Genomic DNA, 17,853 nt, shown 5'->3' with positions numbered 1-17,853 from the left:
TTTGCTATTTATAGCACATGTGCCAGAGAAATGTGCCAACAGATGCAACTGGGTGTAACAAGGATATATAGCAAGTATGGAAGGTGAAGACAGTGATGCGTTAGAACAGGCCTGAAATATATGGCTGTTGTGGCCTTAAAGATACACAAGAGGAAAGAGGGCTAGGTGGGATTAACACAAGACAAGACTACAGTCTACAGCCATATTAGCGGCTTTGGTGCAGTGATTATTTGAGCTAAATCAGCTCATGTTATTTAAATTAAATACAGTCTTATTTGTATGGCACAAAATCACAACATACATGGTCTCAAGGCAGCTTGTGAGGTATAGGTTCTAGAGACCACAACAGATGACTGTCTGTAAAATATTTCATCCAAATCCATCCAACAGCTGATGAGATATTTCAGTTGGAACTAAACTGGTGGACAGACCAACATCGCCATCCTTAGAGCCATGCCACCAGCCTTGCTAAAAACTGTGAGGCACACTCTCAGGGTACAATCTGCGAGCACACGGATTCACGTCGAAAAACACGCTTTTTACATCGTCAGCAAATCCCGGCTGTAATTTTGCCAGCTTGACAGCAGGATGGCCATGTTGACTTTTACTTATCTTGCTTTGTGCAGTGTCAACAGATCTTAAAACAGCAAGACTAAGCTTGGACTGGCAACAGGACATAAGTGATAGCACTGACCGACCATGCATTTGTCACATCATTCATTGCTTTTTAGGGAGTGTAGTCAAACCACCTTTGTGCTTTTCCTTGAAATGGCAACAGAGTGAGTTGGTTTTTTACATCGGGCCAGCAAGAGGATGAGGTTTCATAAGTGGGAGTCACTTCTCTGGTTAATGTGATTCTTGGATTCCTGGCAATGTCTCTGGTCAGTAATGTGTTGGCCCCACCCACACAGACACAGCTATCATCTTAAATGCTATAATAAAAGGTCAGGATTGGTCAACCATATATGCTTTGAGGAAAGTACTGTGATCGTGTGATAAGAGTCTACATACCTCTACAGTAATATTGATTCCATTACAGTAAGGCACATATACAGAGCTGTACGGTGGTGGCCATCGTCTCTGTTGTATGTAAACCTCATAACTCCACTTAAGCTGAGAGAAATGAGAAAACTCCCCAGTCTCTTAGATTTATGAATCTGTAATCTTTAATATCAGAAATGTTTTGTCATCAAGAAAGAAAAATAGAAATCTGTTCTTCATAGTTCATAAAATAAATTACATTTTGGAGATAAAAGCTTTCACCGGGCAGTGATTATATGTAATATGATACAACTACGACTCACAGCCGGATGTTCTGCTAATGCACAGATCACATAGTTTACTGCACAGGCTACTGCGTATCCGCTGTCTATTTTTACTCTCTCACAAGTGCATATGTTTTCTAATACTTAAGAAATGTTGACTATACAGTAGCCGGGTTTGAATACAACTTTGATTGCAACATTTTTGGTATGACCTATATTTTTTTTACCCATGTTTCCTCTAAACATCTCTGCAAATCTGCTCTGTTCTCCCTGCCACCTTTCATCTCCGCTTTATTCCCCTCTTGCACCAATTCTTCTCCCTTTTGAATATATGCAGAATATGTCTGCAATTTGCAAAGACTGTGAAGTGGATAATAAATGGAAGAGATGCTCCAGTTAACAAAGAAATGGCTCGAGCATGAGGAGAGAAGATCAGCAGTTGGGGAAAGACGACGAGGATGGGAAAAGAAGTGAAAGGTGTGTTAGAGAGGGGAGGAGAGGAGAGGAGAGGAGAGGGAAGGAGAGGAGGATGGAAAAGAAAAAAATGAGGGGGAGGCAGGGGGAGGTCAACAGAAGGAGAGGCAGATGCTCATGCCTCGGATGCCTGTGTGCGAATAATTATCCTGATGAGATTCACCGAGAGCGGCATGAAATTTCTGTGTTGTGGGGAATAACTCACGACACAGAAAAAAGAGACACAAAGGGTGATTAAGTTTTTTATAAATATACAGTAGTACAGTGCGTCTATATGGCGTGTGGGTTCAGCGTGCCGCTACCTACTGTTTCTCCTTCATCTGTCTCCTGTTTTTTTCTTTTTCCCTCCTCGTCATACATGGCGTGAGAAAGTGGAGCCACCCTCTCATCTTTTAAAGATGCATGAGGCAGCAGCTACAGAGAGTCAGGGGAGACTGTATAGGAGATAAAGAGAGAAGGGGTGCTGAGCAGCATTGGTCTTCTACTGTGTACTTATAAACTCCCAACCCTTCAGTTTCTATCTCCTGGGAAAAAAGGTGTGGAGGAACAATGAAAATCGGTGCATAATCGATTTTTGTTCTGACCCTCCTCCTAGATTAGATTTAGATGCCAGCTCAGTATGTGTCGGTGCTCTCTTTCTGCTAGCTGTTATTAGGACCACTGTGTGTACCCTAATATCAGTAGCCGTCTCCTTTTTGAGATTCTGCCTGGCACAGTTGGATGGCAGCGCATCAGAAAACAGAATCAACACCAGTCTCTTTCTTCCATGCTCTGGTGAAAGAGCTTGATCTCGCTGTCTCTACAATCCACTGCCTTTCATGAGATTAAAAGACAACACAGGTGTTGTGTTGAGTGTGCACGCAACAACCTGTCTAGCTCTTTATTCACAGTCGCAGACACACACACACACACACACACAGATCATCCACATACATACATCATTCTGAAATTCAAGTACATACACCAGTCTTTTTTATGTGATAGTCTTTACCACACGCGTTGCTGTCTTATTTGTACTTGTCTGTTGAAATATCAGAGGTACAACATTACATTAGGCTTTTGATAATCTGTCATATGTGATGTGATTTTAATCAAGTGTGGAGCAAATTAAATCGTCTAAGCTAATTATCTAAACACTAAGAAATCTCTGATAGATACAAAGTACCTCTACCAGCAATAATTTGGAAGAGGGAGCGAGATTATGAAATACTAAGTAGCCTACATAACACGTGGTTAAACAAGAACCATGGACCGTTCCATAGGAACTAGTTTTAACAAGACTGTCATCTGTCTGCCATGCTAGCAGGTCCATGACTGTACTTGCAGTCATGCAGCAGCAGTGACTTGAGCTAAATACTAGTGTTAGCATGCTAACATGCTATCATTGACAATTCTAACAGGCCGATGCTTAGCAGGTAATTTATTCACCATGTTCACCATCATAGTGTTAGCATGTTAACATTGCTAACTAGCACTAAAGTACAGCCAAGGCTGATGGGAATGTCATTGTTGTTTCATATCTGTATTTGGTAATAAAGCAAACTACTGGGCACATTTCGACCTGAGCCCTGTTCTTCAAATTTGGTTTAATTAATTCAGGCAAACATGCTGTTATCGGGCTAAAATAATCCTGTTTATTCTCATCCAGCTAACTCACTCAGCAACTTCCAGCTGAAAGCAGTTATTGTCAGTCCTGGATGAAGTTATCATAAGTAATCGTGTGCTCTTATTTTGAAACAAAGTAGAGGGTTGAAACCAGATCAGATCAGAAGTCATATAAATGGCTTAGTACAGTTACATGTGATAGCTGTTTTGTTCCTGTGTGTGCTCCTGGATTTCACTGCTGTTAGTCTGGGTGCATGAGAGAGGTGGTGGCGATTCCCAATGGACATGCAACTTTTACTTTGGAGACTGTACGTTTTCAAACGACTTTTTTCCCATTTCAATGTCATATTAAATTAAATATGTTCTGACTCCATTTGTCTTTTAACCATCAAAATATTTTAGTTGAGTTTATGCTTTTTTTGTTGTTTTTTTTCCTTGTTCTCAGTATTTCAAATTACATTTGGATTGGTTCCTTTTTAAAATGCAAACTTTTATTTTGTAGTGGGCTATATTTTATCATTAAAAGTATAGGTTTGGGTTTAAGGACTCCTTGCTCTGATAATGGTTCCACATGAGTTTTAAAGCATCTTGAAAGAACCAAAAAACCCTAATTCATGTCAAAATGTCTACATTATAATCTGGATCAATCTGGTATTTGCGAGGAACGGGGCCTGATGATACTGGAGGAAAAGTTAAGGGTCACAAATTGAATGTGAGAACCTAATTTCATGGCAATCCGTCCAACAGTTGTCAAAATATTTAACTCAAAGAAAACTCAAAGAATGTCTGTCTTTTTTACTGATCCACCCACTAACTGAAATACATTTCCAATATATTTTTTTTAAATCTTTGACTCCCATGAATTGAGTAACCACTTGAAATGTTTTGTGTCCAATTTATATGCATTCAAAAAAAGGTTTCCTACATATAATGTCAATGCCCGTGTCACTTCTCATCACTGCCTATTACCTTTTGATATGTGAAATAGTCTATTGACTGTACAGGTTTGCATCAGCCACAGTGTGGCCTCTTGTTGTCCTCTAATATTTGCTAAAAGTGCATTGTTTCATATCCAAGCTCCATATACTGTTTGATTGGTAATATTAGCCTGCACCGCTGTTACAGCTACTAATAATCCTAATATAATGAAGAAGAAAAAGAAGAATTGGATGATATCATAAGGAGAAAATGATTTTTGGGAAAGCTGGATCCTTTACACCTCTCTCTCTCTCTCTCTCTCTCTCTCTCTCTTTCTCTCTCACTCGCTCTGTCTCCCCTGTCTGATCCTGCTGATTTGTAGGTCATGTGTGAGCATCAGAAATAAACTGAGAGTGTGCGTGAGCAGAGGACTTTTACCCTCTAGTGGTGGGCCTGGGGAAAAGCCTGTCAAATTCATTTAGTAAAAAAATATGAATGTCCAATTATCCCTGCTCAGTTGTGCATGGAGGTAGTGACCCAGTTGGAAATCAGTTTCACATTTCCAAATTTCATATTTTATTCACCAGCAAGTCCGTGATAGTTAAGTGTGAATAAGAGGGATATGCTGTGCAAGTACGTTGAAGTTTTCTTTTTCTTTTTTTTTTTTTGGAGGACACAATCACCCAGACTGATGTCACTCTTGCACCAAACAGCTCCCAGCAGAATTAAACGAGCAGACTGAATCAGACACAGCTGCTCGTGTTGAGTTACACAGATGTTAGTGAGCTGGAAATCTTTTACTTCCTGTGATAAGCAATACATTGCCGAGCTCTCAGAGCTTTATTTTTTTATCATGCTTTTAAAGACATAGTAAATAATGGCAAATATGCCACTAATCATCATAAATGTCATACTATTTTATAGTGAAAGGAACGCTTCCACAATATCCATATAACAGCCCCACAGTGTACAAAAGTCAAAGAATTAGATGAAATAACATGAGGAGTACATACATATATAATATAAAGCTCACATTTTGGTGCAAACAATATATGTAAATGCTTCTGATGTTTCTAAATTGCCATTGTATCTGCTATTGGATCATGTATTTCTTTTAGGGGATACTGTAAAATCCAATACTGAGCATGTGGTAGTAGCTACACATGGTGGACATCAGTAGGAGAAATCACAGAGGGAAAATCTAATTGGTCGAAATTCAAGTTTTTGTTTCCAGTGTTAATTAACATAAATTAATACATCACAGTGTTATCCCTGAAAGTGCATAGTGGTGTTTTTTTTCACACATAGACACACACATGCAAGCACACCAACACAGTCACACTCTCCACACATGCACATAACAACATATGTTTAGGAAAATTGTCAACGGGCTCAGCATTTCACGGTTTTGCTTGTCCATATTCCAACACAAAAGCTGTGACAATGTATTTGGGGAACAGTGTCCCTGAGCAGAAAAAAAAAAAACATATTGAATTGAGCTCTGTGGTTTTCAGTATGCCACCACTGTTTCATTATTTTCCATTAAAAAATAAACAGGGAAATCTCTCAGCCAGTCAGCGAGTACGTGGGTGTGAAAGCAAAAAAAAGAGACGTAGCAAGGGAGAGAAAGGGGAACAGACAGAGACAAAGAGAGGGGAGCCAGGAGGGGATAGGTGGTATTTAAAATGAAGATGACACATGGGATAGTTTCCATTGCGCCTCAGCAGGCTCTCTTGAGATGGGAGTGACTTAACATTTCACAGTCTCATGTGAGACGCAGACACACCAAGACATATGCACACACTCACACACACACACACACACACACACACTCTCTCTCTCTCTTTCTCTCATAAGACAGTCTCATTTGGCTCAGGCAAGAAGGATCTGAAGCCTTTCTTTTGAGGTGAAGTGAAATAGAGTTCAGTCTTGAGTTTCACAATGACCAGGGGAACATTTCTCTGCTGCAAATAATGACATTGCTTAGACGTGTGTGTGTGTGTGCGTGTGTGTGTGTGTGTGTGTATGTGTGTGTGTGCATATGTATGTGTGTGTATGTGTAAGGTTTAATTCCGACAACTGCATACTCATATCGTCACGGGAGTTTTCCATTATTTGCTTTTGGTGTTCATATTGGTGTGAATGAGTTTTTGTATGTGTGTGTGCAGCACTGCAGATTTAAAATTCATAGAAATCATCAAACCATTCTGTACCTATTTGCTTATTTACTGCGGCTATACATAAAACATGACGGATCTGCCCTTTCATTTCCTCACATTTCCCAGATTCAATCTAAATTCCATCAAAATGGTGACATCAACACAGATATCACCATGCAAACAGAGATCTGAAACTATGATATTTCTTACATTTTACACATACATCCATCCTTCAACAGCCCATTGTAACCATCACACATGGGGAACATGTAAAGTGACACCATTAAAATAGCTCAGGGTATGTACAATACTTGCACAGCACTTACACAGCATGATATGGTCAAAAGGATATTTTTGTCTACCTTTGGTTTGGAGCTGTTTTTCATGGCTGAAGTTGGGCCTCTTAATCCCATTTGAAGGAAATCTTAATACTGCAGCACACATTATCTTAGGAAGGCCCAGTCTTATATATGTTTGAATACAAGGTGTGCACAAAGGCCATTGGTGGTTGAACCGAGCTGGACTGAAAAGTGACTTTTTCACTTCCCTGTCACTATTAGGAAGTCACTTGATAAATGTGTTTTATCCCTCACACAACAAAGACATTTTCACTCTTTAGTTGGGACTTCAGAGCATTCTGTAGTGTCGTTCTTAGAGGTTTGATAAATACAGGCCCTGGCGTCATTCCCATTTAAAACCTTTAGAATGAACTGCAGAAGCCAGGGCTTGTCGCCCAGCATCGCTGCCCAAATCGTGGCCAAATGGGAGAAAATCCCTGCATCCAGGTTCAGAAATGTTGTGGAAAGCCTTCTCAGAAGAGTAGTGGAGGGTGCTCTATAGACTCACAACAATCACAGGAGGCCTATGGCTGAAATTCTCAGGTGTCCGTATACTTTTGGCATTAGTGGACATGTTAAAGTCAGAGTGGAAACTTAAGCAGCAACTTTCTTTTTATTGTTTAACCTTCAACAAGAAACACTCAATTTATACTAATTGCAACACCACAATATCAACCAATATATAATTTATGTTCCCTCCTTTACTTGCCTCCAAAGTTAGTTTCTACACAACACAAACTTTATACGGCTCTGGATTCAGACGGCTGGACGCAACCGCGACGACACAACACCTCTTCTTTCTCAGCCTTGAGGAGCACAGAAAGAGTGAAGGTAAAGTTTGAGCAACATGTGGCGGTTTATTTGTTTATTTGTAAGTTAAACCTGTTTTACCTCAGTCAAAGTCGGTGTGAAACGGTACATTGCTTGTGTTTTCTGTAAGAATAACAGGGCTGGAGACGAACGAAACACGCCAACGCTAGCTAAAAAATGTAACATTAGCATTAGCAAAGTTGTTTTTTTTTATCGGTGAAAACGAAAGAAAGGGGGTGATGTTTAGTTAAAAGTCTGGTTTCACAGGTTTGTTTTCAAACGCTGAAAGTTTTTAATATGATTTTTGGCATTGAGAAAGAAAGCATTTAAGCAGGTGTTATCATGCGTTAATCGATTAGCCTACAGTAGCTGCCTGAACCCTATTACTGGGCTAAGCACAGGTTAAAGGTCAAATAAGGCGACACTTTATTGTTGGTTAGTTGTTTGGTTGTTGTTTTGTTTAGTTTTTTCGATTAATCATTTGGCTTAAGATTGACAGAAAATAGTAACTATGCCCATCAATGTTTCCAAACATTTTTTTTTTCTTTTTGGTCCAACTATCAAAAATCTTAAGATATTAAAAACGATGCAGATCAGGAAAATACAGAAAATCCTCTTACTTCAGCAATTAATCTGTCTTCCATATTGTGTGGTGATAATTTTAGTGATTCAGTAATGTTGTCAGCTCATGAGTAAATTTGACTTTTTGTTTGCAAATATAATATTTTTATTGTGCTCATCTCCTCTAGCTGGTTCAGTCTTGGTTGAAGTAAACTTGAAGTAAGTTTAGTATTGACAGGCTTCATTAGCCAATATATGCAAAAACATGTTTTTCCAAAATTAGGCATGCCAGGTGATACATACTATGTATTTTTAACCCTGTCTCGTTATGTTTTCCTCAGCAGTAATCCATAATAGTTTGTATTATTAAAAACTATAGGTTTGGCCCCCTGAAATTGAAATAGCAAGCAAATTTAGTGCAAGTGACTCTCGAGTAAAAACAAAAGTTTGAAATTGTGGTACAGTTGTAAATAGAGACATTTGATTGACTATATTTACATAGTTAAAATGCCAATATAGTCAAATGTCTTGCTTACTTATTACCTTTTTCTACAGGTTGCAGAAAAGCATGGAGGATCAAGAAGCATTTAAATACAGTCCAAGAAGAGGTGCTGCTAATTTTCAGTCTCTAGCAGACTTCGAGCCAAGCTTGCATCTTCAGTGTCCTCGAGCCCCCCGGACAGATGATGTACCCGTTTACAGCGGTGCTTCTAGGCTGAGGTAATGAAACATGGCAGTTAGAATAACTCTACTACTGTAAAACAACCAGCTTATGGCTAATTGTACATTTTTCTAAATAAGAGATTAGACATTTTTATGTGTTCCTGGTGTAGTAGTTGACAAAAAAATATTCAGAGCTCAAATTTTAGGCACATCACAGTGGGGACATATTCATCCTGTCTTTATACATGACAGATGGACTGTCACTATTCTCACTCTTACATTGGGACAGACTTAAACATTATCTTCACCTCAGAGGAAATTATTGAGAGCGCACTATAAAGCTCAGGTCAATAAAATCAAGCTGTAACTGTTTCTTTACCAACAGCGATTTGGCTTTTTTAAAGTCATGACTGCTTGTTACTGAGGTTTCAGAGCAGGCAGGTGAGGAGCCTGCTGGCAAGTGTGTCCAGTCCAAATTGGGCACAGACACTGTCAGTTAGTGGATCTCATTAATTAGTTTCAGGACAGTGGACAACCCAGTGGCTCATTTGGTTGTGACGCTTGTCATGTTCTTGAATCTGCTTTGTTGCCTTTGTTGTCGTTGTCGTTCTTTTTTTCCCCTTTTGTTTTCTTCCTCTGTCTATTGGCAATCACAACTCTACCTTTAATTAAAGATATTATTAAAATGTCCTGGAAATCTTTCAGAGGTTTTCAGCTGAACACCTGAAATGTAACTGAAGCTGTGTGATCTCATTTGTGAGTACACAGGCTATTCTTTCATGCCTCTCATGAAACATGCGGGAGAACCCTAACCCTCACTCTTGAATCTCACCCTAAAACCCTAACCCTGCTTTGTACTTGTCATCTAGGTGTTTTTTTTTTTTTGTTTTTTTTTTTGCATATGTGTTGAAAGCATGTCTGAAATGTTTTCAGGAATGCAACTGCTGTTAATTCAAATGGGGGTGGGGAAATTTTTGAAAATAATAGCAACCATGTTAAATTTTACATGTTGTTTGCTTATTCACTCTGTTATTGTTGTGTTACTTTGGGATGTGTAAACATTCATTTCCATCCATCCAGACATTTTGAATGATCAGCCGTTTTGATCTTTTTCCTGTGGTCACTGTTTGTTACCCTCTTAGGAAAGATGTGCATGCTTCTGAAAACCATGGCCAAGCAAGAGGGGCTTTACTTTCTGAAGAAGGTGACATGGATAGGACTTCCAACTCCAAACTCGAAGACGAAGTTCCGATGGGAGACGAGGTACAGAAATTAAAGTCAGTCAGAATTTTCCTCAACTTTTAGTAGGTGAGATGACAGTATCAGTCAGACTCAGTTTATCACCTCCAGTGGCCAATATCCAGGCGTGAAAACCCTATATGCAGTCTTGTATGTAATTATCTGCTTTTCATGGAAGGTGTCCTTCATAGACAAACTGAAATGATATGGGAATAAATGATGGCATTACGTCATATCAGAAAATATGTTAAATGTCAAGATCTGTGATAATTAACAGCACATTACTTTACCTGCAAGTACATCAGTGTTTGATACCATTATCCAGCTAACTGGAGGTGATCCAAACCATCTGCAGCCACCCGCCTTGTCATTTAAGCGGTGAACAACAGATATACATTCTCAGTATTTATATCCCACATTACACCATCCGTCTTGTCTCATTACTTTTCCAACAGTATGGACTGACAGTCTAGACAACATGCTTTCCTATATTAAGATTAGAGAAATATGTTCAAGGTTGATAAGGGAAGAAAACCACCAGGATGATTCTGTTTGTTTGTTTGTTTTTTAAGGATGAAAACTCAGATGATGAAGCAACTGTCCTCTCTCTCCCTGGTATGTCACCTGCTGAAAGCATATTCCTGGATGAAGAGCTCCTCCTGGACCAGATGAATGACTCCCAGAATCAAGACAAGAGCACAAAGGCTGAAGGTGCAGTAGAAGTCACACTGTGGGATGTTAGCATTCAGTATTTTAATTCTAGTCTGAACATGCATAAAATCAGATTTGAGCTGTCACTCTGACCATTGCTTTAATCATCATGAATTTGTGGTCAGTGTGCTGCTGCTCAAAACATTCAGCATCTCTGAACAAAGCTCTGCAGCTAGTGTTCCCAAGTTTTTCCACATTGCTCAGCTTTTCTTCACTACACTACACAAGTTCAACTCTCTGGTGCTACTGTGGCCTACAGGGTAGTGAAGAAATGCTCTGTCCTACCTCAAAGCCACAGTCAAACCCTACACTCTGACTCATCTTGACATCTGGATTGTTGGTGTGCCTGTCACTTTGAGGACCCTCATTCATTCTCTGTCCTGGTCAAACTCACACTGATGTGGAATAAACTCCAATAAACTACCAGCTGCCTTATTGTTTGGATTCTTATCTTACAGTCTGGCGAACTGACTGGCACAAGAATCACATGGCAGCAATAAGTAGTGAGAAGTTTGACAGCCTCCTGAAGATGTGTCCTGATTTCCACGGCTGCAAGAGCCACATGGCAGCATTTGTCTTAATAAGGGGTAAGATACCTGTACACCTTGGGTCATTAAAATAGTTAAGTTATTGAATGACCAGTTTTTCTAAGATTTTACTTCTTTTTAAATGTTTTTTTAAATCAGTAATCACTTGAACACTGCTAAAGAGAACAAAGAATCTTTTACCTTAAGTGTCTAGAAATTCATAAACTGGCCTTTGCTGATGACAGGTCATTATTGCAATAGCATGTTAAATGACTGGAAATGCTTATTTTAAATTCTAGTGAGGATCGTGAAGGTTCTCCAGCATGAAAAAACATGTCATGGTGAATTATAAAGAAATGTTAATGAAATCACAGGCGAGTGAGCTACAATTTCTTTCATCTAATGGTGCAGTCAGATGGTTATTTTTTTCTTCTCTTATTCAACAAAATCTGCCTGATTGTGACCTGTGAGTCCTTAGTCACGAGCTGGTTTGAATGGAGACTGATGAGGATGGCATATGAATGGCATTTCACTCTTGCTAGCTTCTAGACCTTTATATTCTGTTCAGGCTATCAAAATGTATTGTTAAACATGCGTCATTGCTTGTTGCTCTGGCTCACCTCATAGTTAAATGTCCTTCACATGTCCGTCTCCATTTTGATCCTATCTCTGTTGTCTTGTCTCAAGCAGTTAGTATAAGCTAAAGCTATCAATTCATAGTACATTTGAATGAAAAATAGTTTAATTTCCTCCACAGATGTGTTGGATACAGAAGGCCATCCATATGAGCATTACAAGGTAGTGGCAATGGGAGCTGGCCGTTCAAGCTGTAGCAAGTGGCTTTGTTATAATGGTACAATGGTCCATGACTGCCACGCCATCATTATCGCCAGACGGGCTCTCCTAAGGTACAAAGTACTAATATGACTTTTCTTTAAACTCTCAAGTGTCAGTTCTGTTAGTTTTGTTTTTTACTTTTTATTTAAGCAGTTTTCCAAACATTCGTTACAGTCAAACAACTGTTTCCATCAATTCTGATAAGATTGGGATCTGTCCATGAATGAAGTCCATTTTTGTTCAAAGGTCCCTGCTCTACCAAATATCAGTTTTTATTTGAATAGGTTTACATCAAAATAGAAAGAACTATGTGGGAAATAAAGTCCTCTTAACACATAGTGTCTAAAGTTTAAAGGTTGAGAAGCAATTCAATTCAATTTTGTGGAAAATCCTTTGCAGTCATTGACAGCCTGAAGTATTTGATCCACAGACATCCCCAGAAGGTGATGTTCTTTAACTTGGTTGTGATTTCCCCCTTTTTGCAATTTTTAAATTGTTCCAATAGAAACTACTAATGAATAAACAGTAAACAAGAACGTTTTAATGCAGACAGATTTTGCTAAGACTAGGATCATCAAGTCATTTAGAGGAGACGTCAACGTATCGAGATATAAATTGTGTATCACAATATAGCCTAAAAATATTGCAATATTATTTATAGGCCATATCACCTAGTACTGCCTTACGGTTATAAAGGGCTTTTTCGTCACTATGAAAGACTTGTGCTCCTCAGCCTACCAAGTCTTTTGGTGTTTTCTAACTTTTCTATGTACTCTTGCTTTTTAAGAAAGATAATTTGACATTTAGGTAGTTATTGGATTGGCATCTAATAAATTGTTACCTTTTTGTGCCTCATTATAATCTTTTTCACAGGTAATGGTCAACTCTTTACCCCTAATATTGGTAGACAAGTCATAATTCCACCTGAATTTAAATGGCAACTCTATCAGCTCTGAGCCATGTGTGAGCTGCTGTGTGCATGAACCAATGTGGAAACAATACACAGCTGCCCAAGAACCATTGAGTAGCCAAGTGACCTATTATGTCTGAACAGCTAAGTTTTGGACACTCAGTGTTAAAAGAACTATATCTCACACACAGTTATTTCAATACTGACATAAGGCTATTCGAACTAAAACTGAGACTTGGCACTTTCAATATTTTATTTCAAATTAAATGAAGAAGAAAACATGTGTAACTGTCCAAATACTTAATCTGCATTGTAGTTGCACATTTAAACTTTGGATTTGTTCTAATGCAAAATGCCCCAGCTTCTAATTTCCAAAATATTAACTTCAAATGTTCCATTTTTTCTCATTAATAGTAAAGATGAAGTCATGACATGCCTTTTCATATCTTGTTGTAGTAGACAGTCTGGATCGGCTCACCGACTTTTCTGTGCCATTGATAGTGCCTCTGGTGCATTGAGATGCTGGTGTGGTTCAAACTGAGAATGGTATTTTCTGGCTTGTGTTTAGGTTTCTGTACAAGCAGCTTCTGCTGTTCTTTGATGCTGATCCAAATGCCAAGGAGAATTGTATTTTCGAGAGCAGTGTAGACAGCCACCAGCTTCAGCTCAAACCCAAGATCAGCCTGCATCTCTACACCAATCAGTGTCCTGAAGGAGCTGCTAAGAACTTCTACTTCAAGTACAGCAATCTGTTTTTCCCTTGTTTTGCCTGCTTCAAAATACACTCAGTGGCCACTTTATTTGGCTTTGCCGTACAGTCTGATGCAATCCAATACAACTGTGCTCCCATAAAGTCTATTTTTGATGCCTATAAATGCAAAACTTCTTTCACACTGTCCTAGGGGTGTTAATTGAATTATATGTTTAAGCTGAGGCCATAGTTAGTGGTGCTGTACTACTTCTTCAAATATTCATTTAAGTAAATGGAAAGGGCAAAAAAATTAGACATGCTTTTCTATATAATATAATCCTGTACAGCGTTTTACACATTTCCAACAATGAAACCAGAAGCTCAACATTAGAAACTTCATAAAGACAGATGTTATGGCAGTTGCAGCTGTTGTATTGGATTGTATTATTGGTGCTAAAGTGCCCATTGAGTGTACATATTTGTCTTGTCTTGTGTGCATCGTTTAGTAAGTATTTTGCAGTGTGTGTGTTTAATGCCTTTCTGTAATAGAAATTAAGGATTTAATTCCAAAAATATAAATTTGACTTGTACATTCAGTGGCATCCTAAATGTTGGAAAACACGCATTATCAACCTGTCAATACATTTCCTTAAAGTGATCAGACCTGGAAATTGGATTATCTCTTCTAGAGTTAATTCATATTTTGCTTTTAATTTAGATGTAATGCACAGTATATTTTGTGAGTAAACTGTTGGAGTACAGTAGTTTGAATATCTGTGGTTTACATTTCTTTGGCTGATACAGTAAGTGTGCTTGTAATTAAGAGTAATCCTGAATTTTTGTTGTGGGTGAGAATGCCTAAATGAGTAAAATACAATGTAATGTCGTGCTTAGGGGCTCCGCGAACAACACTTGGACCGCGTTGAAGCTGCAGTATCATGCCAAGGGCCTGCTGATCCCTATAGCCTACCTAGACCCAAGTCTCTGGGGTGCCAAAGTCTGCTGCATGTCTGGTAGTGACAAGTTGTGCAGCTGGACTATCACTGGGGTTCAGGGTGCCTTACTGAGCCACTTCATTCAGCCCCTCTACATCACCAGCATGGTGTTAGGTAAAGAGCCTCAAAGCAATTGTTCAGCATTTTGGGAATTATTCCTGTTTGCTTTCTTGGAAAGAGTTCGATATCTGTACAGGTGTATTTAAATGTGCTATTAATTTCAGTTGGTCACAATAAAGTTAGCTTAGGATGGTGTTTGTTAACACAGTGAACTTCTAATGCTGATGTTTAGGAAGTTATTAAATATTTACCAGCTGTAATGGTCACTTAAAGGAATTTTCAAATATTACATGGGTTAACTTCTTTCACCTGTGTCTTTGTAAATTCCTGTAAGATTCAAGAGAACATACTGAGATTATTTTGTTGATTTAGGAGGCCAGATGTTCTCTAATGAGGAAGTGTCTGACATCACCAACAAGCGACTGGGTGATGGGTGGGAGCACTTTCTGCCGCCATCCTACAAGAAACACAACATCTTCTTTCTCTGTGGCGATTACGTGGGGCCTGTTGTGACCCACCAGAAGCATGATGACCTCAGCATCAACTGGTGCCTTGGTGACAAGGATATAGAAGTTCTGGACAGTAGCAAGGGCTTCATCATTGATGGGTAAGATGTGGATGCATTGCACAATACCTTCTGCATGCTGTCTTCTAGGAAACTGCATGATATTTCAAGTTTCAGTATTTTTAAGAAAAGAAGATAATGTATCATCTTCTTGTCCCTGCATCATACTCCTCTTGACCTGACTGTAGCTTACCTCATTCACATTCCTGCACCCAGTTCCAGGGTTAGAACAAAACTGTTGGCAGAGCCTGATGCACTTTGTTTGTTTGACAGCCTCAGCGAGGCCTGGGGTTCCTGCCATCTCTTGGCTTTGTGGCCGCAGACAACTGCTGATGTCCAGTAGCTAGACTGTGACACAGACGCAGCTCTCACTAGAGGCTGTGTTGTCCTTGAGCAGAGATTATAGCCAAAAATAGATTTGAGATCCTGCTTGGCACTCACTATGTTGCTGCATATTTCAGCTTCTGTCCTGCAGCCTGAACTGTTCATTTTAGGCGACACCATTGGTTAAAGTGTCAGTTTGAGGTCTGTAGCATGTTTCAAACAATAAAGTAAAAATAGAAAAAGAAAAATGGGCTCCTGAAAAAGACGGGAATTGATGTGGTGGAAGAATACAGGACAAAAAGTGTGCAGAGGGAGGTGAAAAGGAAGTGAAAGGATGGCAAGAACACCTGCTGAAAAACATTAAAGTGTGAAAATGAAAGGAGATGCTGCTTATGCCACATGAGACATCTTTAATTAATTGATGTACAAGGAGCAAGCCAATTATCCCTAACTTCTTTTAGCTATGGTTTTTTAAGCTCTAAAGCAATAAATACTTTCCTAAAATTGTTGTCTTGCACCCACAAGAATCCATTGCATGAAAAATGTGTTGGTAATAAAAAAAAAAAAGAGAAGTTTAGAGTGGGATGAAGAATATCATGGTCTGTAGACAGTGTATTGGTCTTGGAACAGACCTTAAAATGATTTGATATCAGTCACCCTGCACAGGCATCTGCTAATGCAAGTGTCTTTTAATGCTGTCACACTCAATACCTCCCCCAAACCTTCATTTACAACATTGGCAGTCGCACTACTGATCCACTCCCCAGGGTTCCTCTCCAGGAAATTGGTAAGCATCAATGATGAATGCTGCCTGCGGGGAACCCCTGCATGCTCTCACTCAGCCAGACCACATTTAACAATTTTGGTGAAAAAAAATTGTCTGCTGAAACATATTTTTATGTTTGGCACTGCTAAGTCCCTGAAACAGAGACTGCCTCCTCCACAATAGTATTGGACATAGAAACATAATCAAGAACAGTATAGTAAAGCTGGACCTGTCAGCAGTGAACCTCCACATCCTACTGTCTGTACTGGGCAAAGCGCTTTCTTGGTTCGAATCCTATCACCCTGTCTCACTGGGCACTCCTTCAGTGTGTCATGGCAAGCTCAAACATCCTTATCCCATCCCCTTCCCGCAGGAGTGCCCCAAGGTTCAGTACTAAGACCCTTACTTTTTGCAATATACACCACCTCCTAGGATTCAATTATCTGCTCACATGGCTTCTCATATCATTTAATACATATTATTGTGGTCAAACCTGGAATATTTTAAATGTACTAACATATTATACTGTGTGTGTGTGTGTGTGTGTGTGTTTTATACATGATAATCTATACATGTAAAGTGAAACATCCATAGTGGATTAGTAGTTATGGTGCACTTTATTATTTCCCAGCTCTCCCTCGGTGAGTGGGCCTGGCTTCTCCAGCAGACTTTGTAAGAGAGCCCTCTACAGTTATTTCCGCCAAGTTGCACAGCTGGGTGGACATAGCTATCTGCTGGATCTTCCCACCTACCACAGCGTCAAGGTGTGTGTCAGCTGTAGATGATCTCATTGATGCTCAGTGCTCATTCCTGAGAACTGCGTCACTGTAAACCTATCAAGTGTGGTAATAATGAATCTGCAGTGCATTCAGCTTGAGTGCCTTTGCTTAAGTTTTTAGACAGACGTGATGCTTGATGTTGTTAATGGTTTGTTGTTTTATAGGTGGAAGCCGTCATCTACCAGACAGTGAAAGAGCTGGTCAAGCAGCAGTTTCTCAACATCCACGCAGGTCCGTGGAATTCAAAAAAGCTGGTGGATTGCTTTAGTGCTTGAACTGGCCATGTGCAAGTTTGTCCAAGTTCCTCTTGACATTTTGTTTTCTGTTCTCTGTATGCTAATTACCTTTAACAGTAATTCTGGTTTTGTTTTATCCATAACATTTGTGTTGTTTTCAGTTTGTGTAGGTGTTTGAGAAAAATAAACAAGACCCTACTGTTCTGCACCACAGTAAAGTAGTCAGTTTGAATGAGTTGTGGGTGGAAACATTGCTTCAAGGCCAGAGCTGAAAGGGAACATTTTCCCTGTCCTGTCAAGTGAAATAGAGCAACATTATCACCCTGTCGTGTCGCCAAAAGCTCATACTGATTAACCACAAAGCAAGTTGTGTTGATGGACCAACCAAATTATGCATCCAGTCATTGGTATGGAGAGGCC

General features: G+C 39.4%; 1 protein-coding gene across 4 annotated transcripts; it reads left to right on the top strand.

Annotated features, from left to right (window-relative positions):
- The first annotated feature begins 7,344 nt into the window (after positions 1-7,344).
- Positions 7,345-17,672, top strand: adad2 (adenosine deaminase domain containing 2). 4 transcript variants are annotated; one of them, XM_071460360.1, is made up of 11 exons: positions 7,345-7,590; positions 8,686-8,850; positions 9,936-10,056; positions 10,605-10,743; positions 11,202-11,330; positions 12,028-12,178; positions 13,586-13,756; positions 14,603-14,817; positions 15,136-15,370; positions 17,050-17,182; positions 17,362-17,672. In XM_071460360.1, the coding sequence occupies exons 2-11, from the start codon at positions 8,699-8,701 to the stop codon at positions 17,470-17,472; spliced, it is 1,557 nt and encodes a 518-aa protein (XP_071316461.1). In that variant the 5' UTR covers positions 7,345-7,590; positions 8,686-8,698; the 3' UTR covers positions 17,473-17,672. The 4 variants fall into 4 exon arrangements, with proteins under 4 accessions (XP_071316461.1, XP_071316462.1, XP_071316464.1 ...); XM_071460361.1 differs by lacking the exon at positions 7,345-7,590 and adding an exon at positions 7,608-7,630; XM_071460363.1 differs by lacking the exon at positions 7,345-7,590 and adding an exon at positions 7,814-7,836.
- The last annotated feature ends 181 nt before the right edge of the window (positions 17,673-17,853 follow it).

Source organism: Trachinotus anak, unplaced genomic scaffold, assembly GCF_046630095.1.
Source record: "Trachinotus anak isolate AG129_WGS33_773 ecotype Australia unplaced genomic scaffold, CSIRO_AGI_Tana_v1 ptg000024l, whole genome shotgun sequence".
Classification (NCBI taxonomy): Eukaryota; Metazoa; Chordata; class Actinopteri; order Carangiformes; family Carangidae; genus Trachinotus; species Trachinotus anak.
The sequence above is the reverse complement of the archived record's forward strand: the minus strand, read 5'-3'. Positions and strand labels throughout refer to the sequence as shown.